At 44.0% G+C, this 21,586-nt stretch overlaps 2 protein-coding genes and 1 long non-coding RNA gene across 3 annotated transcripts; 1 reads left to right on the top strand and 2 right to left on the bottom strand.

Annotated features, from left to right (window-relative positions):
• Positions 1-4,917: 4,917 nt before the first annotated feature.
• Positions 4,918-7,093, bottom strand: LOC123141356 (uncharacterized). Its single transcript, XR_006470232.1, has 4 exons — positions 6,738-7,093; positions 6,428-6,636; positions 5,996-6,080; positions 4,918-5,925 (listed from the first exon to the last, which is right to left on the bottom strand). It is a non-coding gene; the product is annotated as an uncharacterized lncRNA (long non-coding RNA).
• A 447-nt stretch (positions 7,094-7,540) lies between these two features.
• On the top strand, positions 7,541-9,698 carry LOC123144153 (glycine cleavage system H protein 2, mitochondrial). Its single transcript, XM_044563200.1, has 4 exons — positions 7,541-7,822; positions 8,827-8,915; positions 9,062-9,232; positions 9,327-9,698. Exons 1-4 carry the CDS (start codon positions 7,735-7,737, stop codon positions 9,453-9,455), a joined length of 477 nt encoding a protein of 158 aa, XP_044419135.1. The 5' UTR covers positions 7,541-7,734; the 3' UTR covers positions 9,456-9,698.
• A 262-nt stretch (positions 9,699-9,960) lies between these two features.
• On the bottom strand, positions 9,961-20,635 carry LOC123144152 (DNA (cytosine-5)-methyltransferase DRM2). The gene is made up of 13 exons (XM_044563199.1): positions 20,354-20,635; positions 18,669-18,785; positions 18,481-18,574; positions 18,351-18,397; positions 18,091-18,255; positions 16,338-16,437; positions 16,157-16,248; positions 15,034-16,072; positions 13,938-14,098; positions 13,776-13,779; positions 12,444-12,584; positions 11,455-11,519; positions 9,961-10,594 (listed from the first exon to the last, which is right to left on the bottom strand). Exons 1-13 carry the CDS (start codon positions 20,357-20,359, stop codon positions 10,349-10,351), a joined length of 2,277 nt encoding a protein of 758 aa, XP_044419134.1. The 5' UTR covers positions 20,360-20,635; the 3' UTR covers positions 9,961-10,348.
• Positions 20,636-21,586: the final 951 nt, after the last annotated feature.

Genomic DNA, 21,586 nt, shown 5'->3' with positions numbered 1-21,586 from the left:
AGCGAAAAAAAAAAAAAGAATCGCCCCCAGCTCTCTTCTTCCTCGGAGAGTTGGTTGGATCCGTATGTCCCATTCGGGGGAGCACGGCGCCGCGCCTCCTGTCTCCTCCGGTGGTCATCGGTCCCCACCCTCGCCGGTCTTCCTCGTCGCCGGACCCCGCCCTCGCCGGCCGTCCTTGTTGCCGGTCCCCGCCCTCACCGGCTGTCCTTGTCGCCAGTTCCCATGCAACAACTCCACCTGTGTTGCAGCTCTTGACGGCGACGGGTTGTAGCTCGGCCGCCGCCCCGCGCCATTGATGCTTGCTGCAGGAAATTATGTCGACGGCGGCCGTCAGTCAATCAACACCATTTTGAATGGATGTAGCAAAAATCTTCACCCGTAGTAGCAAAAATAAACTACGGTTGCAGCAAAAATCAAACACCGTCGCCGTCTTTCGTGAGGTCGCATCTCCACCTTACATGGATGTAGCAAAAAACTTCACGAGTAGAAGCAAAATTCTACTATAGTTGCAGCAAAAATCAAACACCGTCACCGTCTTTCGCGAGGTCGCAACTCCGCCTTACATGGATGTAGCAAAAAACTTCAGCGGTAGTAGCAAAATTCTACTACGGATGCAACAAAAATCGTCGTTGTCATCGTCGCGAGGTCGCAGCTCCGCCTGATGGATGTAGCAAAAAACTTCGCCAGTAGTAACAAAATCCAACTGCGGTTGCAGCTTCCCCTTTTTGTGCAGTTCCATTGAAGCTTTTCTGTCTATGGTTGAAGCTGTTCTAGGTGACGGTTGCAACACTAGTATACGCGGGGTGCATCCAGCCATGGCGGCAGGCAACCATGGCGGCCGGCGAGGGAGCGCCTGGCCGTTGGCGATGGAGGTCGTGGTCGCCCAGTCGCAGCCCGGGGGGGAGGGGGAAGGGGGGGAGGGGATGCGCCCGCGTGAAGGCTCAAGGTAGGGGATGGATTTGGCCATGGCGGCAGGCATCCATGGCCGCCGGCGATGGAGGTCGTGGTGGCCCAGTCACACACAGCTCAGGACGAGGGGGAGGAGGGAGGGGACATGCTTCTAGGGGGAGGCGCTCGCGATAGGAAGAAGAAGCACAGAAGAAAAAAACGTTTCACTTGAGGCCCATCTAGCGTACGTGGAAAGGAGCGAGCGAGCGAGGGGCACCGGCTGAGCGTTCGGCCGGTGCGCCGATGCCAAACGTTTCCCAAAAGTTATTTACAAGTTTGGTTTCAGCAAATCGTCTGTACGAGAAATGTGCTGATCTCTGTGAGGTTTGAGAACTAGCCTAGGAGTACTTTGGCAAGAGAAAACTTTGTTAAGAGCATCTCCAACAGTCGTGCAACGCGCCGCGCGCAAAAGACGTATTTGCCGCGCGCCGTTCGCCTGGTTTGGCGCGGCCGGCAGCGCTGGCTCCAGCAGCCGCGTCAAAATTGAGAGCGCGCGCGTAGCTCCAGCGGCCGTGCTAAAATGCAGCGCGCGGTAAACATTGCGTATATTTTTTTAATAAAACGATAATAAAATTCATAGATAGAAAAAATGATACATAGATATTTTACATAGTTCCATACCATAGATAGATAAAAACTACTAGATAATGCAACGACATAAAAAAAACTACTAGATAGTGCAACTACATACGCAACTACAGCCTACTCCAGTCGTCGTCATCATCATCATCATCGCCATCCTCGCTGGTCTGGTCCGAGGTATCGAGCCACATGTCCTGCCAACGATCATCATCAGACGTAAAGATCGTCTGCCCACCATTCTCAATGATTTCGCACTGCGATAACGCCAGGGCCTTCCGCCGACGCGTGTCCAACCGCTCCTCGCGGCGCCTTTGCGTCTCCTCCTCGCGGCGCCTTGCCCAGTAGGCTTGCTCGTAGGTGACGTCCTCCGGATGGCGCCGGCGCCAGTCCGCCATGACCCGCTCGTCCTCCTAGGCGACGAGGAGGCGGCGCTGCCGCTCAGCGTGCTTCGCACGGTCTTGTGCCGTGGTAAGACGAGGCGGCGGGGCGACGTCCAGCGCCTGCTGGAGCGTGTCCACGTCCTGGAAGTTTATCTGCGGGCGCGGCCTGCCTAGGCGCCACGCCGCCGCGTCGTACGCGCGGGCGGCCTCGTGCGCCGTCTCGAAGGTGCCGAGGCCGAGCCAGAGCTCGGCCTCGGCTGGACCTATCTCGGAGTAGAACCCGCCGTTGGGGCGCTGGCGGACGCCGCGGTAGCCCGACGCTCCTCGGCGGCGCGGCGGCATGGTAGCGCGTCGGTGGCGGGGCGCTGGAGCGGTGGCGCGCGTATCAGCGGAAGCAAACGAGGAAGCGGTGGAGGCGCGCGTGGCAGTGGAAGAGGAAGAGAAGTGTGTGGAATAGGCGCGTGGCGAGCGCCGCAATTTAAAGGAGCGCCGGAAGCGGTGCGCCAAAATAGCGTGCAAGTTGTCGCCTTTTCTCGCGCGCGCAAACGGTTTCCACGTGTGCGACTTTCCCACCACCGCTGAAGCGCGCCAAAACGTCCCGCGCGCGCTAAAAACTGGGTTTATCACGCGCGTGTTTTTTGGCGTGGCTGTTGGAGATGTTCTAACGAAACATAATTAATGACATTGGCTTGCACTACTACTATATGATGTGGATATAATTTTTTTGCTGTCTCCGATAATGCTGCCCTTTACTGACAACGTAAGAGTATGTGTACTGTTGCTATCTCGGTAGGTGAGCCCACTTATAGTGGGCCCAAGTTTTCAGCCACCAACCCACACCACAGACCGAATCTCTAGTTATAAATCACACTGTTAACGACAAGAGCAAAATAATTGATTCTTCTAATGCATAAAAACATAAGAATCCTAATAAGCATTGCCAGAACATGTGGCGATCAAAAGTAAAACTAAAAGGCTGTTTGGTTCTAGGCCTAGTATTGTTACACTTTACCATATATTTTTGCCAAATTTGCTTAAGGTTAGTTCATCAAAATGAGAGCCACAAATTGGCAAGTCTAAGAAAATCTTGTCATACTTTTTGTGTGTATGCCATGTGAGACCTAAGTGTGGCTTGCCTAAGGTGTGGCTGAAACCAAACACTCATCTAAGTTGATCAAACTTGCCTACAATCTTTAACAAAATTAGTCACAAATCAAACAGCCCCTAGGTTGCTATATGCCACAAAAGATACTTATGTCATTCCTCGTACATGTGAATTCGGAAAAGAGAAAAGAGGTTGGAATAGATTGTAGTATTCCAACATTTATTGAATTAAGCTATACTGCAATCAAATTTTTTTCACGTGGTCCTATAAATGTTTTTTCTCTACTGTTCAAACAGATCAAGCACCTGAAAAGCACCTGCATTATGTGTATGATTTTTCTATTTTATTCGCAGAAACTAAACCATTTCGGGTTCCTTTGATTCAAAGGATTTGCATAGGAATTTTGGAGGATTGAATCCTATAGGATTTTTTCTTAAGGAATTTTTTGTACTACTTCCCATAGGATTTCTAGCATCCAGTCAAACTTCTTTGAAAGAATCCTCCTATGATGCAATCAAACAACCTAAACTCCTATAGGATTGAGATGAGCATGACATTTTAATCCTATATTTTTCCTATTTCCATGTTTTTACAATCCCGCGAATCAAAGAGGCCCTTCGTGTTTCTGAAGAGTTTGAATCCCTTGCTGCGAACACCTCGCGTCCTGATCAGAAGTTGAGAGCCACCAACTGCTGCTGCTACTGCAGTCTGCGGCACCGCTGTTTGTTTGTTCGTTTGTCCGCATCGGCCACCAACCGCCGCTCATGGCAAGTCTGATCGGAGTCAGAGAGCATGTTGCGCCTCGGTGATTGTTTACGCATAACGATGCCCCAACCACAACCAAACCCATCGGCCATCAACCATCGCGAAAAAAGCAAGAACCCACACCCCGTGATTGCACGTTGAGTGGTGGCAAGAATCTTTCCGTGGCCCCAATGCTCCATAGTGATTTGGTGACCGCATTATCAGCGATCAATAATACTCCTTCATCTTATAATATAAAACATTTTTCAAGCTAGGACGTACTTCCTCCGTAAAGTAAAATAAGATTCCTTCGTAAAAAAATATAAAAGCGTTTAAATCACTAAAGCGTTTAGTGATCTAAACGCTCTGATATTTCTTTGCAGAGAGAGTAGCATTAGCTTGTAAAAATGTCTTATATCATGGAACGAAGGGAGTAATTAACTAAGCAGGACATTGCCGCATGGGACAAGGCTCTATGGTAATCTCCTGCCGTAATATGAGAAATCATCTAGTAGTAGTGGTTTGGCACTAAGTAAGCATCTGTTATGCTCATGTGTTTTGACCCCTACAAGTTGATATTTGTGTAAACTTATTCAAGTGTTTTTGTTGTCTTCATCTTCTAAAATCCCTCCGGAAAAACAGCTGAAATTTTTGAATTTCAGTTTGCCCTATATTCCAACAAATTAAGTTTTTTAGATGAACTATTCTTTTAGGTTTTTTTGAGACAACTAAATTTTTATTTTTTTTGAAGGAATTAATTTTTTTAGTGATCCAAGAAATTGAGGCAAATCAGTTCATTTTCCAAACAAACTAGTAAGCGTGCACGTGCAACACACGTCTCCATGGATACACATACAATTCGTGTGAGTATAAATGGAATACAAATGATCCCTTCGTCCCACGGCGCATATTCACCTATTCGCATAACTCCATTCTTTATGGAAGCGACACACCATATGTATTTAACTTTCGTATATAATCATTATTCTTCTTATATCGTAAGCCTAATCATATTTTACTTGATGTTATGCACCTTCAATGTAAACCACTAAATCAGACACCTTCAAAGCATCAATAAACTGGATGCACAATTAACCTCGCAAAGATGCATCACCATGTATCACAAGCTATGCATACAACTTGTGGTACCATGATTTTGTGTAAAAAGTAACCACAACAATCGTGAAGCTCCCCATGCGCTACAATCCACGAGTCACCTCATGTCCTTATAAGGTAGTAAACATACATTAACAAAATGAAAATGAAAATGGAAGAACAGGCAGTAGCCTTCAACATGGTGAGACCTTGTACCTGCTGCACAAACAAGACAGGTAAATCTGAAAGAAAAACTGTCAAACACATTAGACCGTAAGAAACCAAGGGATAAATTTGGAAGTAGCCTCAAACATTTTTATCCATCGGAAATGGAATGGAATATTAAAGCCCAACAGCAGAAAAAAATGCTCTGAAATACTTATTATAGCATTTATATATAACAAAATTAATTCCATTCTTGCAGCGGTGCAGACTGCAATAGAGGCTGCAAAAAAAAGAAATATCAACACTAATATAAGATTACCTTTGCATCACAATATATGCCTAATTTTGACTTTGATTTATATGTGGCTTGTCAATGAAATATCATTTGGTATATTTACTATGCCGGTACATGATTCCCCAACCGCACAAGAACAACAGAGGTTTATTATCCTGGGTAAAAAAGTCGCACCAGGATCAAGTCTGCATCAAGTTTAGTCACATTTGCAAAGAACTGGTTCTATACAAATACAATATATAAACAATGTATGCTCTCCAAATGACATGTAATTGATTCTAAAAAGGGAACCAAACTTTCTAGAATGTATGTATTTTCTCCTAGCTCCGCACTGACACTTCCGACTTAAAAGGAATCATACCAATTGCCTACATATAGTATGAAAGAACATAAATCTGTCGTAAAATGATACCATGATTCCAGCGAATCTGTTAACTAACATTTTGATATGGTTTGAAAATTGTGCAATGAAATAAGGATAAGTTAGTCATCAAGCCCATAAAAAATCCAAAAGTGAATTAACCTACAATATAGGTTTGGCCCTCACACTGTAGGTGAGCACTGTAGGTGATCCCCCTAACTCGAGCATGGTGGATTGGTGCAGACTCGCCCTTGAGCCAAAAAAAACTGCATTCAGTTTCAGTAAGGACGTACATGATTAATGGAGGATCAAATAGTCACCTCTATACTTTTTTGGCATGACCAACATGGAGGAAAATAACATTGCTATCGAGAATCAAGCATTAGCAATGTAAGCCGCAAATTCCTGAAAGAGAAGAAGAATTCAGTGACCCCCACAAAATATATACTTATTCTCAGAGATAGTGAATTCGAATTTCTGCAACCTGCCAAATTTAACTATTTAAGCATGAGGTCACAATAAAAAAATGTGATGCTAGTCAACTAAAAAGATTAAATTCAGAATTGTGAGATTACGGTGCAAATAATAAGCCGTACATGACAGCTGTCAAAGCATCCCAATAACTTGAAAGGAAACTGGGGATGTTAAAATCATGTGTGGACACCAATAACTTGAAAGGTTAAAATTATGAAATTGAACTATACATTCACAATCCGAGACATAGTAAATAATCTGCACTGGATAGTACAGACCTCACACTAAAAGATGGGCGCACATCTGCAGAGTGTATTTACATTCAGTACAAAGGCTCGTGGCTTTGTTTTGGCTGCTTCTCTGTTAGCAAGTGCAAACCCAAGATCAAGTGTTACAGAAATAATTTCTCGTCTTATATCAGTGCAGAGCATATCCTTTGCCTGTCTAAGATCGCTGAAGCTATGGGGAGAAGGATTGAGCTCGAGGCCTGCAAAAGTTCCCTAGGGTCAGATCGGATCAAGAGAGACGGTGGGGAGCACGGTTGGAGGAGATGGCCTCCATGGTGGGCATGCAGTCGGAGGAGATGACCTGCACCGACGTCAATGAGGCGGAGTGAAGGATGGAGACGACGTCGTCACTCCCGCAAAGGCCGCGAGGACGGCCGAGGTCACGGGCAACATTTGCGTCTTCGCCTACCCTCGGAAGCGAACGCGGCGGCAGCGCCCCGCGCTCGCGACCTCGGGTGGCTCGTGCGTCGCCAGAAGTGGTGGCGGCACGTCGAATCGGAAGCCCTGCCAGCTCCTGCATATCCGGCAGCGCGTAACGCGTTGAATCGGAGGCTGCAGACGGCGGCGGCAGAGGATGGGTAGCAAGTGCGTCCTTGTGTTTTTAGGATGTGTAGCGTGTCCTTGGCAGAGGCATTCTCTCACACGCAAAAATCTCTCCCCTCCGTAACAACAAATGCATGCAGACTATTGAGGCGTTGATTGGGCGAGGAATTGATGCGGGAGTAGCCGGTTTGCATGGATCACATACGCCTGGTTTAAAGCATTAGCTATAATGCATGCAATCCCTATTAATTTGGGATTGATTGTTGATTTCTTTATCTATTTATTAGGAGAGAGATTTCTGGTTAAGAGAGAGAAACTGACGGAGGGGAAGTTTTCGTCGGCCGGTGAAGTGGTGGTCAGCCTATTATAATTGCTAATTGCACTCTGATAACTCATCAGATTAATCTAATCTGTTAGATTTCATTGATTTAGATAATTAGACGATGCTAATTAACCGATGTACACTTAACGGGATGCACGTAAAAATGTTCTTATTTGATTGTTTAATAATAGTGGAGAAGTACAAGGACGAAAAGGCCCAGGAGGGCCCAAAGACCTACCACGAAAAACATTTTCGCAATTCTCAGAGCGCACCACCCACCAACTTCTTCTGCGAAAAAGGAGAGAAATAGAGAAACCACCACCAAACCCCAAGAGCGAGCTCGGTGCGCCAGAGAGAAAGAGAGAGAGAGAGAGAGAGAAACAGAGGAGGCGGCGCCGAGCGATCCCCCTCCTCCTCCCCCCGTCGCGTGATCATGGCCATGGCCGCCTCCAGATCGCTCTGGGCCTCCCGCGCCGCCTCCTACCTCAAGATCTCCGCCTTCCCCAGGGCCTTCTCCACCGGTACCTCCCCTCTCCCTCTCTCTCTCCGCGGCCACCTTTGCGCCCGTGCCTGCCTGTTTCACGCGTGCGTCTCGTGTCTCGCGCCGCGACCGTCCCGGGATCGCAGGTCGTTGGTGATGGAACGGCGCGATCTTGTCCTCTGCGTCCCGCTAATTTTGGGTGGTAGGATTTGTCGTTGGTCGATCCGTTTTACCAGTTCTTACTGGTGATTCCGGCAGTGACCCTGTTCACGCGTCGGAGATGTTTGCTGGATGGGGTGTAATGCCACCGAGTTTATTCTGGTTGTTTTGATCCTTTCCCGGTGGCAGGTTTTATCTTCTCTGCGAAAAGGATCTTTCCTGCTGCTCTGCTTTTGCCTCATTAGGTTAGGTGGTAAAGTTCAACATTTCCGCCTTGGATTTGTAGTCGTGTACTCCCTCTGCAAAGAAATATAAGATCGTTTAGAGCACTATAGTACGGTGATGGTTCTTGAGGTTCAGTGATAGCCGTAGGTCGGTAGGCCGATGTCGTCGCAGAAGGCGCAACCTGGTTTTTATTTTGTTGGTGTGATGTTTTTTCTTTTGATGGCATGATGTGATGTTTGTTTGATGCATTTGAGAACTATATAGTGTGAAAGTTGATGAAATACATGCAAAATGGTTTGGGACCCCATGATTTAGTCAAAAGTTTTTGCAATAGGCTCGCGAAAGCTAGTTGGAGAAAACACAGCCGCATTGGGACCTACAACCTACAAGAGTTTGTTGACGCACAATCATATGCAATAGTGTGAAGCAGAGAAACTGATGAAATGATCCCAAGAAAAAGTTCTTTACATTAGTAGATCTGTGTTCTGTGCATATTTCAGAGTGGACAATAGTTGTAGTGGTTATGAGGGAACTACTACATTAGTTGGAGTGGCTTTGGAACTCTTTATATGCACATTGTTAAACTGCATTTCTTATTAATGCCATTCAATGTGTAGTACACGTTATAACACGCATCTTTCTGGTTTTGCCCTTTTCCAGTGCTGAAGGATCTGAAGTATGCTGAAACCCATGAATGGGTGAAGGTTGATGGTGATTCCGCAACCGTTGGGATTACAGACCATGCCCAGGTTCATATGTTTATACATTCAATCTCTCTGAACCAATTCATGTGTTAGATCTGTCATATGTTAGACCATTAAATGCTTCACTCGATGCATATGTATAAGCAGCCTTTCATCACATGCCATAATAGAGCTGTTTTTCTTGGCTTCAGGACCATTTGGGTGATGTTGTGTATGTGGAGCTGCCAGAAGTTGGCGCCTCTGTATCCCAGGGAACGAACTTTGGTGCTGTTGAAAGTGTGAAGGCAACCAGTGACATCAACTCGCCGGTGTCTGGAGAGGTCATTGCAGTGAATGATGAACTACTAGAGAAACCAGCATTGGTACGTTTCAGCTTAGCCTTACTCAAGGAATCCATTGTCAAGGATTGAAGTGTTGTATGACCGGTATGCTGGCTGTTTTATTTTTTCAACACAGGTCAATGGAGATCCATATGAGGGCGGCTGGATCATCAAGGTCAAGGTCAGCGATGCAGGTGAGCTCAATTCACTGATGGATGACAAGAAGTACTCAAAATTCTGCGAGGAAGAGGACAGCAAGCATTAAGCATGGTGGCTTCTGAAAGAGAATCTGCGCTTCGACATTCGTAGGTGTTTGTCATGTGCTGTTGGGCACTTTGTACCACCTGCTTTCTCAGCCCAGAAAGGATCAAAACATGGAATAAATGGCATTTGCCTACCCTACAAGGGCTTGTGAGATCCGAAATATGTGTATCACTCGAGTTCCTTTGTTTCTTTGCCATGGTTTCATCTCTGATTTAAGCTCTGTTCTGATTAACTCGTATCAAAATTGTCTGTGCATTCTGATGATAGTAGATACTCCCTCTGTCCCATAATATAAGAGCGTTTTTTTACACTAGTGTAGTGTCAAAAACGCTCTTATATTATGGGACGGAGGGAGTAGTTTTCGCCCTGGTCTCTTGACTGCAGTTTTTCTGGAGGAATTTGCAATAGGATCAGTATATTGCCTAAACAGACTGGACCGCTGCCAAAGTGGCGATGCTGAAATACCGCAGACTAATTCATAACAGCAGCAAACTCTTCAAAATCAGTTTACATGCTGCCAAAGTGGCGATTCCAAAATACGGCAGACTAATTCATAACAGTGAAAATCTTCAGTTTACAGCAAGAATATCGAAGTTATACAGAAGACCCATCAAAAAAGGCAGAAGAACATGGACATGTGGTGGTGGGGCTAATCACCTGAATACCAGCTCTTTTCCATACAGCAACAAGTTTGCTAGAATCTTTTCACTGAACGTTGGCAACAGGACTAACATCAATGCTAAACACAGCGATACTGAACTATTGTTCATCCAGGTTTAGATCAGAAACCTAAAAGATGGAACAAGTGGCACAAGCATTTGGTATAGCAGTTTCGTCAAGAAACCCCACAACGCAAGGCACCCGAACTGCAGGCCACAAGGGAGACAAGCCTTCTCATGCCTTCTTGATGTTCCAGTTGTGTGCTGATCGGGGCCCAGTGGTGATGCCCACGTAGTATTGCGATGGCAGCTTCCCCTTGTTCCATTGTTTCACGAACTTGAGGAAGATATCACGGGCAGACTCTGAAGAAAGGTCGGAGAAATATTTGCCCTTCTCTTCCTTCAACCAGGTTGCAAACTCATTGTTCTTTGCAAAGTAGTCGTCCTTGGATATTTCTTTGATGTCCTGTTTTAGCGATGGCTGAAAATGAGAGGCATCAGGACATGACAAAGGCAGGGGAAGAACAAGCAAGGTCAATCACTTCTGCTCTGGCAAGGATACATGTACCTAACCTAACTGGTGCATTCAAATAAATCTGGTGCACACTTCTTTCTTAACAATCCACTATTTTTTTGCTGAATTACACTAAAACTCAAGAGATAGATGAGATGCAACTAACATTATACTCTAGGTACACAAACTACGGTCCTCAAGATCCCTTCAGGGATGTAGATACTACAACCCTTTCATTGCGGGCATAAACATTGCAGGGAATAAGGCAATAATTGTTAAAAAAAATAAAGCACCTAAATTCCAATCACTATTTTAGTTCAACGGCAGAAATACACCTTGTGCTGCTATTCAGCCTTCAGATGCGAAATACACTCTTGGCAAGTTTCTACGGGACTCCATTGTCCAGGACAATACAACAGACTTGCATTTCAGTTATGACAATTAGAAATTTGGAATATCTTAGCCTGAAACATTTACCAGGAAAGGGTCAGGTTCACTTCTAAGGGTGCTTCAAAGACACCTTAAAAACATGATATGGACAAATTGCCAGGTTGGTTGCATGCATACATCAATTTGATGGTGATTAGTTTATTTAATTCAGCCTACTAGCTGTGTTTGCCAAATCATATTTGTTCAACCCCACTTCATGTGGTTCTATAGGACCATTGTCCATCCCATTATCAGACCTTTGCAAAAGCTCAAGCTTCTACAGAAATTCATCTATGAAAAATGTACTAACAAAGAGCTAAAAGCTCCAGAACTCTAATTAATCATATGCAAACTACTTCACTTGATACTCTGATAAAATAACCATCTAGATAACTCACAGCATCCTTGTCTTTTCGCTTGCTCTTCTCCTTCTCCTTGGAACGCCTCTCCTTCGAATCCCTCTCTGTTAAGACAAACAAATACAGAGTCACGTATACATCATCAAATGAATCTAGCACTATAGTTAAACTATTACAATCGAACAAATATATGCCTAATTAAGTGTGATGCCGAAGCCAAGTTGGTTGAAAAGAATATGGATACAAACCTAACCCACAATATTCATGGTTTGGCGGGTGGGATGGTTATCATGCGGTGATTGATCACACTAGACCTCATGCTGTTCAGTTTGCTCTTAAGACTGAATTTACATCCTAAAGATTTTTTTTTTTGTGAAAAGTGGTCCGGATTGATTGTTTTGTCTCCTGCCCAAGTGGATGATCAGATACGCACTAAGATTTTATTCCTCCTATGGAGAGCATGCCATCTCAGGAATGATATTATTTTCAATGATGGCAAGCCAACTATTTCAGCTTCGACTCTCTCTCTACAAAATTATGTTGCTTCCTCGGGCTGCCTTGGCGCTCTTCTTCCTATAATAATCCAAAAAAGGTAAATCTCCTATCCACCACCATTGCTTGCCTGAGCAGAGGGCCAATAATGAATCACATGATGAGGTCAGGACCTCACCTCCATTTGGTCAGGCGAAAATAAACGTCGATGCTAGTTTTGCTTCGGTTGATGGTTCTGCTAGTATCGGTGCGGTTGTTAGAGATCATGCAGGTGTTGCAATACTACCGGCATGGAAATTTTCAGAGTGCTGAAGAGGCCGAGTTGATGGATTATGTTCATGGTCTAAAGGTGGGTATGGTCCTCCCTTCTCAGAGGTGAAGCTTGTGAAGACTGAAATGTCACTTAATGGTATTGCCCATTCTCTAGCTCAGTTTAAGACATCCCACGACGGCACAAGGAACCAAGCTAAGCATGATTCCATTCAGTCAGAGAGAACTGGAAGAAATTCAGGCCCTAGAGGCAAAAGGAACCCTACCTTTGTCTTTGCCCCTGTCGCCGTGCTTCTTCTTCCTCCTCCGCCTCTCCTCCTCCTCGTCGCTGCCCCTGCCGTCGCGGCCGCTCCTCCTGCTCTCCTTCTTGTCCCGCCTCTTCTTCCGCTCCCTCTCATCTTCCTCCCCTGGGCCAGCGAATCGACAGGCGGAACAGGGAGAGGAATCAGCACGGCGCGGAAAGAGAGGAACAGGCTCGGGTCGACTGGGGCGAGAAGCAATTGGATAGTTTCAGGCACCTGAGGAGGGGGAAGAGCGGCGCTTCCTCGACTTGCCCTCGCCGCCGCCCATCGTGGTCGCCGCCGGCCGTCTCCTCGGCTCCGCCTCCGAACGAAGGGAATGAACAGAACACACACCGCCTTTCGCCCTTTCCTCTCTCTCGCAGCTCAGGGGTTGGGGAGAGAAGTCTCGTGTTGGGCCCAGAGAAAGATTAGGCCTATGTATTCAAGCCCGCTCGTTACATTACATTTCGGCCCAGTAGATACCGTGATCTTCTCCGTCAAGTTCAACTCAATCCATTTCCTCAAAATTCCCTTAAAAAAATCCATTTCCTCGAAAAAAGAAAAGTTCAACTCAATCTCCTCCACAAATTTATTTTTAAAAAAATTCTGGTGAACTGTCTCCGGCATAACTTTCATACAGCACTAGATTGTACTCATAGATATTAAAAAGAAATTGTATAAAGTTGGTCAAATTGAAAGAAGTTTGACTTGGGACAAATCTAGTGGATCTTCAAGTATTTTTGAAACGGAGGGAGTACCTAACAGTCTGCTTTCGTCTATCCTGATTTCATTTCCCACTATACACATCCACTTTTCCTACAACACTATGCACATCCAATCGTAGTGAACAAGAAGAGAGACCTTGCAACCACTCATCAGTCATCCATATGTGAAGCAAACGAAGAACACTGACTACAGGTACACCATACACAATAGCGGTGACAAGCTAACAAAGGTTCCATTTCAGCTCAAAGAAACTGAGCATAGTGCTTGCTGTACACCCTTACTGTCCGCTAGAACGACGTGTAGAGCTTCGGTTTCAGTTCCAGAGCAGGACTTGGTGTCTGCTCCTGATTTCAGCTAACTAGTACGTAGTCACCATCATCATTTTGTGAACCTAGCTTCAGCTTCTGGTTTGGAGTGCAGTGGATAAAGGCAACCACCAAGAGACCCCAGGTTTTGGAGCAACTGTTTACTGAATGATCTAATTTCAGAGCCCCAAGAGAGTGACCAGAACAGGTTCTACTAGGTCTAATTTCAGAGCCCCAAGAGAGTGACCAGAACAGGTTCTACTAGGGTATGAATGATCTAACTTACCATGCTGAAGTTACACAGAAGTGAGGCCATTTTTTCAGAGCAATTGTTTACTTTTTTAAAATCCATTGCTGTTGTTTTCAATCTTGATGAAAGCAGAGCTCCAACATCCAAAATCCATTCAAAACAGCATTTGCACCGGCTCTGAAGTCTTATATAACATACCAGAATCCCTATCACAAAATCTGAACCCAAGTTCTGAACTTTACAAACTTGGGAAACCTGATAACCTGGTAGCCTGATAGGCTTATTTTCCCAGACTTTGAAGATCATACAGGATGAAAGCGACATGAGGCACGATGTATTTTTCCAAAAATACGTCTGCCCTGAGTGAAATACCAGTTACTTACATTCTTTTCATCACTACCAAGGAATGAAGTGTGCTGTGGGTGCCAAAGAATGCATTTCAAGCTCTATCCCCAGTCGACATTGGTACTTGTTTCAGCTTGTCAAGCTTAGTGTGCGAAACGAAACAATCTAACAAGAGAAAGAACAGAGAGAACTATCTCTGGATTTGTATCATCTTCTTTTGCATCCCATCCCAGAATAGAAAATGTACAATATCGTCTATGCTAAAATGCTTTGCTAAAGGAAAGATGCTGTGTGAAATAGCAAATTAAACACCCTGCTTGTCTACAGGTTAACAGCAGAAGATCAGGCCACATTTTTACCTTCCTATATAGGCTTTTCATAATCAACATCCTCTTTTAACCTTATCGTGTTCACTCACTGTTTTCATAGCCTGAAAACCACAGTTGAGTGCTTGATGCAGTGTTAAGTGTAAGCAGAGGAAATGATATGAAGCAACTAAGCAAAAGAAGTCTCTGTCTCTACGTAAAACACCAAATTCCAGTCTTAGCAGTGTGTACAACTGAAGCAGTTACATGACATGTACAGCTCAGCCAGACAAACAAGAGCATCATGTAAGGCAGTGCATGGCAAAATTTGTTTGTCCAGCACTAAACAGAATTTGGATACTTAAAACAAGGCATTTCTTGCAAATAAACATCCACCACGTCGCCTCACTGTTTAAACATAGATGAAGCTGCGGTTCCTAGAGATAAACACTAAGTGACAGAATAGGTACTACGATGCTTAGCCTACATCCTTACATAGATGAAGCTGCGGGAAGCTGCGGTTCCTAGAGATAAGCACTAAGTGACAGAATAGGTACTATGATGCTTAGCCTACATCCTTGCCATAGCTGACTTGATGGCATCCAAGATTCTGGGGTAGTCGTACAACAAAGCAGATTGCTCACCTTGGCTGCCCCCAATCACCAAGTCGAAGCAACCAAATCTACCAACTAACGATGCAATTCTCTCATTAGTGAGAGATTTCAGGTTGGCAATCTGAACCAGCTTGCCTGTCTGGGTCTGATCCCACCAACCCTCAAAAATCCTCCTATTAGTTTCGCCTTCCTCAACAGACACCACTGTCCTCATGCGGATCCCAAGCCTGTGCAAAGCTACCTCTCCTCCTCCAATTCCGGTGGACAAGGACAGCACATTGACACCATTGGGAAACATGTCCCTCAGCACTGATAGGTGGTAAGCAACTGTATCAACTTGGAAGGAGTTCGCAAGAGATTTGTACCTCTCTGTCTTGACGACTCCCCTTGTGTGGTCCCTTGGGAAACCGAGCAGAGATTCCATCTCATCAGGCTCCAACTGAGCAACCTTGTTTTTCCCTACCCAGACAAGATCCCAAGTTTTGCACTCATCCACCACATGTTTCTGAACACTTGGGTTGCCTGATCTTGCAAGAGTACGCTGGATCTGGTCTGTCAACTTTGCAGTTGCCACACTTGCTTGCAAGCAGTTGAGCTGCCTTCTTGGGTCCCAAGAAGGCCACCACTTCTTATAATGAGGGAATGCATCAAATACGGTCTTTAGAGGGAAAGGGAGAAGAGCTTCTCTGTTCTCAATTGGCAAATTATGGATGTACCCACTTTCCCTTGAAGCTGCACAAAAATACTTGGAATCCACAAACTCTGGTTGAATGTCGTAGAATTTTTTTGAAATGGTCGTCCATGCACCTCTTGGAGCTCGGGCCACATTCTGAAAGTAGAAAAAAGGTGGTCCGACAGCTTGTTCAGGAAGCATTCTGGTCATTGACGGTTTTCTGTCACTGGGCAGATTAAATCCAACCATAGGATCTGGGATACGCGTTGGCTCATCATGGCTACCAGCAAAGGAGGATCCACTGCCTTGTGCATATTGCATCCTCCTTTTCTTGCTCTCTTCCATCAATCTTGCTTTCTTTCTCCCTCCAAACGAATCAAAGCATCTATCCATAACCTACCAAATGTACACGGATTTCAGTTACATCGAACTAAAAGCAGAACCGTTTCTTATTGAAATGTACATAAAAGCACAAGGTACCTGATGGTCAGATATGTTTCTGGAATTGAAATCTCCTGCAACCAGTGATGCACTAATCGAATCAACTAATACACAGAGATCAGCATCCACACCTAGGAAAATTTAAACAGAAATGTATAGCATAAGTTGCCTTCTCCGTGAAAGCATGACTGTCGAGACAAAAATTTCAGAAAGAGTATACCGCATCTCGTAATAGCAATATTTGCCTCATCTTCAGGAAAGCCCATGTCTACTAATGAGTTGATCTTCTTATCTTTCTGTGACATCTCTTGTAGAAAATCCTTCAGAGTTGCAATAAAAACTGAGATTAGAAAACACTTGCTACATCTCACTGACTTATTAATGCCAACTGAGTGATTGCTGATAGAGAAATACAATTATGTACCGACATCTATAGGGCCAGAGAAATGAAGGGGACTACAGCTGATCAACGGTAAAGAAATGAACAGCACAGACCACCCAAGAAACAATAGAAAAACACTGATCAAGAGTTAAATCAATGAAATGATTTAGGAACTCAACTTCTTGTTCTCTGGTGCTGTTTGAGAATGACGTTAATACAAGAGTTACTGTTTGCATGAACAGAAACGCTCATCATTTTACACTTGAAACAACTACCTACATTAGCAAATATCGATATGAAGTATTGGTGGTGATGGACAGGAATAAACTGGAAGTACATGTTCAAGTTTGTTGTATCATATAATGGCAGTCTGTGCTGGATGCATAGCAGTGGAAGAAAGTTAGGACTGATGGAAGATAAGGCAAATGTGTGCATCTTCAGGAGAAGATGAAGATATTCGCATTCCACACTATTTCAGGTTCATCACCTTGCTAGCAATCAAGATATTTTTTTGCTGAGCAGGTATAATAGACGTCAAGCACTCCATACTCTTTCCCTACTTCTTGTTTTCAGTCATTACATATATATAGCCATGTATAGGGTTCAACCATACAATATTCTCATCACTAGTTTTATCTGCGTAACCTACACGAAAATCAGCTATCACATCATATATTACATTCTGAGATTTCTAAATTAGTGACTCTGTGTATGTATTTCTAGCATAACATTTCTACATCGAATCCCTTGCTTTCTTCGGCTCTAACATGTAGATATTGCTCTTCTTGAGGTTGATCTTGGAGCGAAGTTTGATGCAATTAGTGCAGTATGTGATGTACTTTTCCAGTATTAAGATCACTTTGTGTAACTGAAAGTCAAAAGAAGAATCTTGAACAATGCCATTTAATTCTTGTAGATCTTATTCGTCCAAACCAGCAAGCTAGTTTCCAACCATCCTTGCATTCGATGGAAAAGTGATGAGCTGGGTTGCAGCACAAACTTTACCCAAGTGCAGGCTAGAATTATGTAGTACTCGGCATTCAAGTTTAGCTTCTATTTCTTATGAACTCTTCTCAGCTCAGTCCGATTGTACACTATATCTTGGATTACAAAGTTTAGCATCTGTAATGTGATTTGCTCATACCATCCCGATTCCACAAGTTTCAAGTCGTGTAACTAATATTCAAATGCATAAGAACTGAAGAGAAAAGGAGTGGTATCTAACAGAAATAAATTTTCTAATTCATAAAAATCACAAACAAGCAGGGCAATAATACACTCAGTTTCTACTATTTTCCAGTTTGATTGATTACTATGCGGGAGGTACTGGTCTAATGGTATTCAACCTCACTCCCTATATCACACGTACACGATAAACTTAAACAGGATGAGAATTCTATGTAAAAAACAAAGTGCTCAAACTTCACAATTCAATTCTACACCGTTGAAACACTCGGAGCAAAAAAAAAAAAAACTCAAACAATACATAAAGAGGGTGCTCAAGGTATGCATGGCAAAGACTTCACATATAACAGCACATATATGATCAAAGAATTCTCAGCTACTGAACTAAAGATCAGGAATCATCTACCTCATCACCAGGATCATCACAGTTGGTCCCTCTACCACCAACATCGTCATCGTCGCCATCCCAATTCTCAAAATCAAGATCATCATCATCTTCTTCTTCTTCAACACCCTGAGGAGCGCAGCCAGAAGTAGAGCAGTTACCCACTGCATCATCAGCACCTAGTGCCTGCATTTCACATCACCAATCGTATAACATACAATCTTTGCCATGTAGCAAATACATCATAGAATAAAACCAAGATAAAGCACATGGACAAATACCTGATATGTGAGAATTAGCTCGAGCAATGCATCTGCATCGCTATGCCCTGAAAACAAAAGCCTCGGTTGAAACATAAGATATAAACATAAACAAGACACATGAAATGAAACTAGTTACTTTGAGTATTACCAATCTCCTTCATGCCCTTCACGACTATCTCTTTTGGGAAACCCATTGCTACATATTCCTCAATTAAAGCAGTAGACGGCGCTTCCTCGTTGGCCTGCCCATTAGAATCCTTTAGACATTTGCACAAACAAATATCACACTATAATCATAATAATAACAAGTCAGGGCTAGCTCTTGTGCTGAAGTACCAGCGTGGATGGGCCAGGAGCATCCGAGTTCCTGAAAGCCGGAGCCGATGAAGGCTCAGCCTCACCATCACTTTCCCAGTCAAACTTAACATTGTCATCACTGTCGCTATCCCGGTCCTGTCACATGAGTTAAGCACACCTCGATCAATATTGAAAGCAAACCACCAGAAAAGCAATAATAGAGAAGAAAATGACGCACAGAGAAGAATTATTCTGTCAAAAGCCCACAACAGCCACAAGATATCGCCGTTGAAATCTCTAGCGCAAATCAGTACAACTTCTACTCCCTCTGTAAACTAATGTAAGACGTTTTTGCAGTACAGTTTAGAGAACATCAAAAATGAAGAAGAAAAGACCATCTCTTTTTATCGAACAAACTCCCTCCAGCACTGTCACAACAAGACATTAAGCTAACGGGCAAAACATATACTGTACATCAGTACAATTAGAAATAATTCAATTTCCAGTTATGGGGATGCTAAATAACTGGTAAATCTAAATAGGTGATTAGATCGACCAGGTTTGCCCATTGTCACCTAGAATAAGACTAACCAAACAGGCAGGGGCCAGAGTGCCAGATGAACCAAATGGATAAACAACGGTAGTTTGCACTCCAAATGAACATCTCAAATGTACTAACTGAAGTGCGAGAGAAGTAAAAAAAGTATTACTTATTATTTTATAAAAGAGTTTCGGCCTGTTAATGCTGTGTGTGACCACAAGAGTGCCAATGTGTCAAACATGAACAACATATGAAACAAATGACCACGCGGCAGCCGAAATCCCGAAAGCGAAATCAGCAGTGTCATTCAACTCTAGTGCCCAGAATGCATCAAAGAAAGATTAAAAGAACGTACGTATATCAGATCAAATGGACCCTAAAAAACGATTCAAATGAGAGTTTAGCCGGCGCTGCTGTCTCTGCTATATGAGCCGGTATTTTGACTAACGACCGCAGCATCTTATCTGGTGAGACCCTGATACCTGACCAATGTGAGAAAATGCAGACAAGGACAGAGGCTGAGAAGCTAACCAACCAATGCAACATAGATGCCTGGTCTGCCATTCGGCGGATCCGATTCTATAGGGTCTGGAACGCATCGAGTCCCCCCCCCCCCTAGGGTCTGGAACGCATCGAGTCCCCCCCCCCCCCCCCCCCCCCCCCTCATCGAACAAACTCACCACAAAACCCCAATATGCAGAAAGTTTTTTCTCCCATCGAACAAACCACAAAACCTCCAATATGCAGAAAGTTTTTTCTCCCATCGAACATATGAAAACAGAGTCGCGCACAGACTGATACGTCAAGAATACTACTCCCTCCGTAAACTAATATAAGAGCGTTTAGATTACTAAAGTAGTGATCTAAACGCTCTTATATTAGTTTACAGAGGGAGTAATAAACATGAGAGCTTCCTCCGCATCGGGATGGAAACTTTGTGTGATTGAGCAGTAGGGAAAAACAAAGGAATCTTTCATAAGAGCTTTTGTCAGTGGAAATTTCAGCACGAATGCTGTGCAAAGGAATCGCAAAAGATTTTGCAGGAACGCAATCCTTGCATGGGAAATGCCCCTAAGAATCAAGAGATGAGTCCCCTAGTATAACTTGTAGCAAATCCGTTTAATGGATGGGGCTCTAAAATCGCCGGAAGAAGGGAGGACGGAGAGAGAGAGAGAGAGCCTACCGCCATTACTGATGTCAGAAGATGCCCCGCCCCTCCCCTCTATCTCCTTGCAGTGCGGAGGACAGCTCGAGGAAGAGCAGCAGCAGCAGAGGAGGCGGAGGAGGAGAGCGCGGCGGCGACGGCGACGGCGTCCGCCCCTCGCTGGCTTAGACGACAAGGAGAAGACGGGGATGCGCTGCGCTGCCGCGCGTGCCGCGGCGTGTAGTTCAGACTGGGCGTTTAGTTCGGGGCCATGGATGGGAGCGAGACTTTTATGTGTTCTGTCGATGTGCCGCTGCGCGCAGGACCGGCTACACAGTTCCTGTGCGCAGCGCACATCTCAATGAGCAGGCAGAGGAAAAGAGAGAGGCGTGAGAAAAGCGGTGCAGCCCGTCGGTGGTGATAATAATGATGGTGGACCGGTCATAATTGTCAACCAACTTGATAGCTTTGACCGGTCTTCTCATTTAAGTTAATGACTGAATAAATTAAAATTAATGTTAAAATCTAAAGCATGGTTAATGATTTTTATGCAGTTTTAATATGATCTCCATTCATAAATGTATGGTCAATGCAGAGTTGGTGAATATTGTCTAACCCGCACGCTTTACGAATTATAATTTCGTAGAAGTACTAAAAAATTAAAAATGATTTTATTTGTAACATGCATAGTCGATGCTTGCGTATAAAAAGTTTCCCGAGTGAACAACATCCGTGATATTCTAGGCAAAAATGACAAAATCAAAGCTACATTAAAAAAATACCATTTTATGAATAGTAACATGCCAATTATATTTTCTTCACTAAAGGTATCAGGGTGTCAATGCTTCATTAAACTTGGTACTGAGTAGAATGATCGATCAAGTTCAATACTCAAAATTTTAGAATTTTTAGAAAATCTCCTAATATATTTTTTAATTTACTATTCATGTTGGTGCTCGCGGAGCCATGTCCACCTTTATATTTTCGAATATATGACCTCGTAACAAGTAATGTAGTAACATAAATTCTAACTTAAATTAGTTGTTTATGTGTTGTAGCGAGCACATAAATATTTTGTACACAATCAATGTGATTTACTACCTGTTTGGTTCATAAGTCCTAGGACTTTTTTTAGTCCCAACTTATAAGTCCCAAGTCTCTAAAAAGTTCCTACCTGTTTGGTTCCTGGGACTTAACATGGATTAAAAGACCATATTACAACTATAAGTCCCTCCTTAAGAGTCTTATTTGATAAGTCCCAAATGCCCACTT

This window comes from Triticum aestivum, chromosome 6D (assembly GCF_018294505.1).
Source record: "Triticum aestivum cultivar Chinese Spring chromosome 6D, IWGSC CS RefSeq v2.1, whole genome shotgun sequence".
Classification (NCBI taxonomy): domain Eukaryota; kingdom Viridiplantae; phylum Streptophyta; class Magnoliopsida; order Poales; family Poaceae; genus Triticum; species Triticum aestivum.
This window is presented reverse-complemented; position numbering and strand designations above follow the sequence as displayed.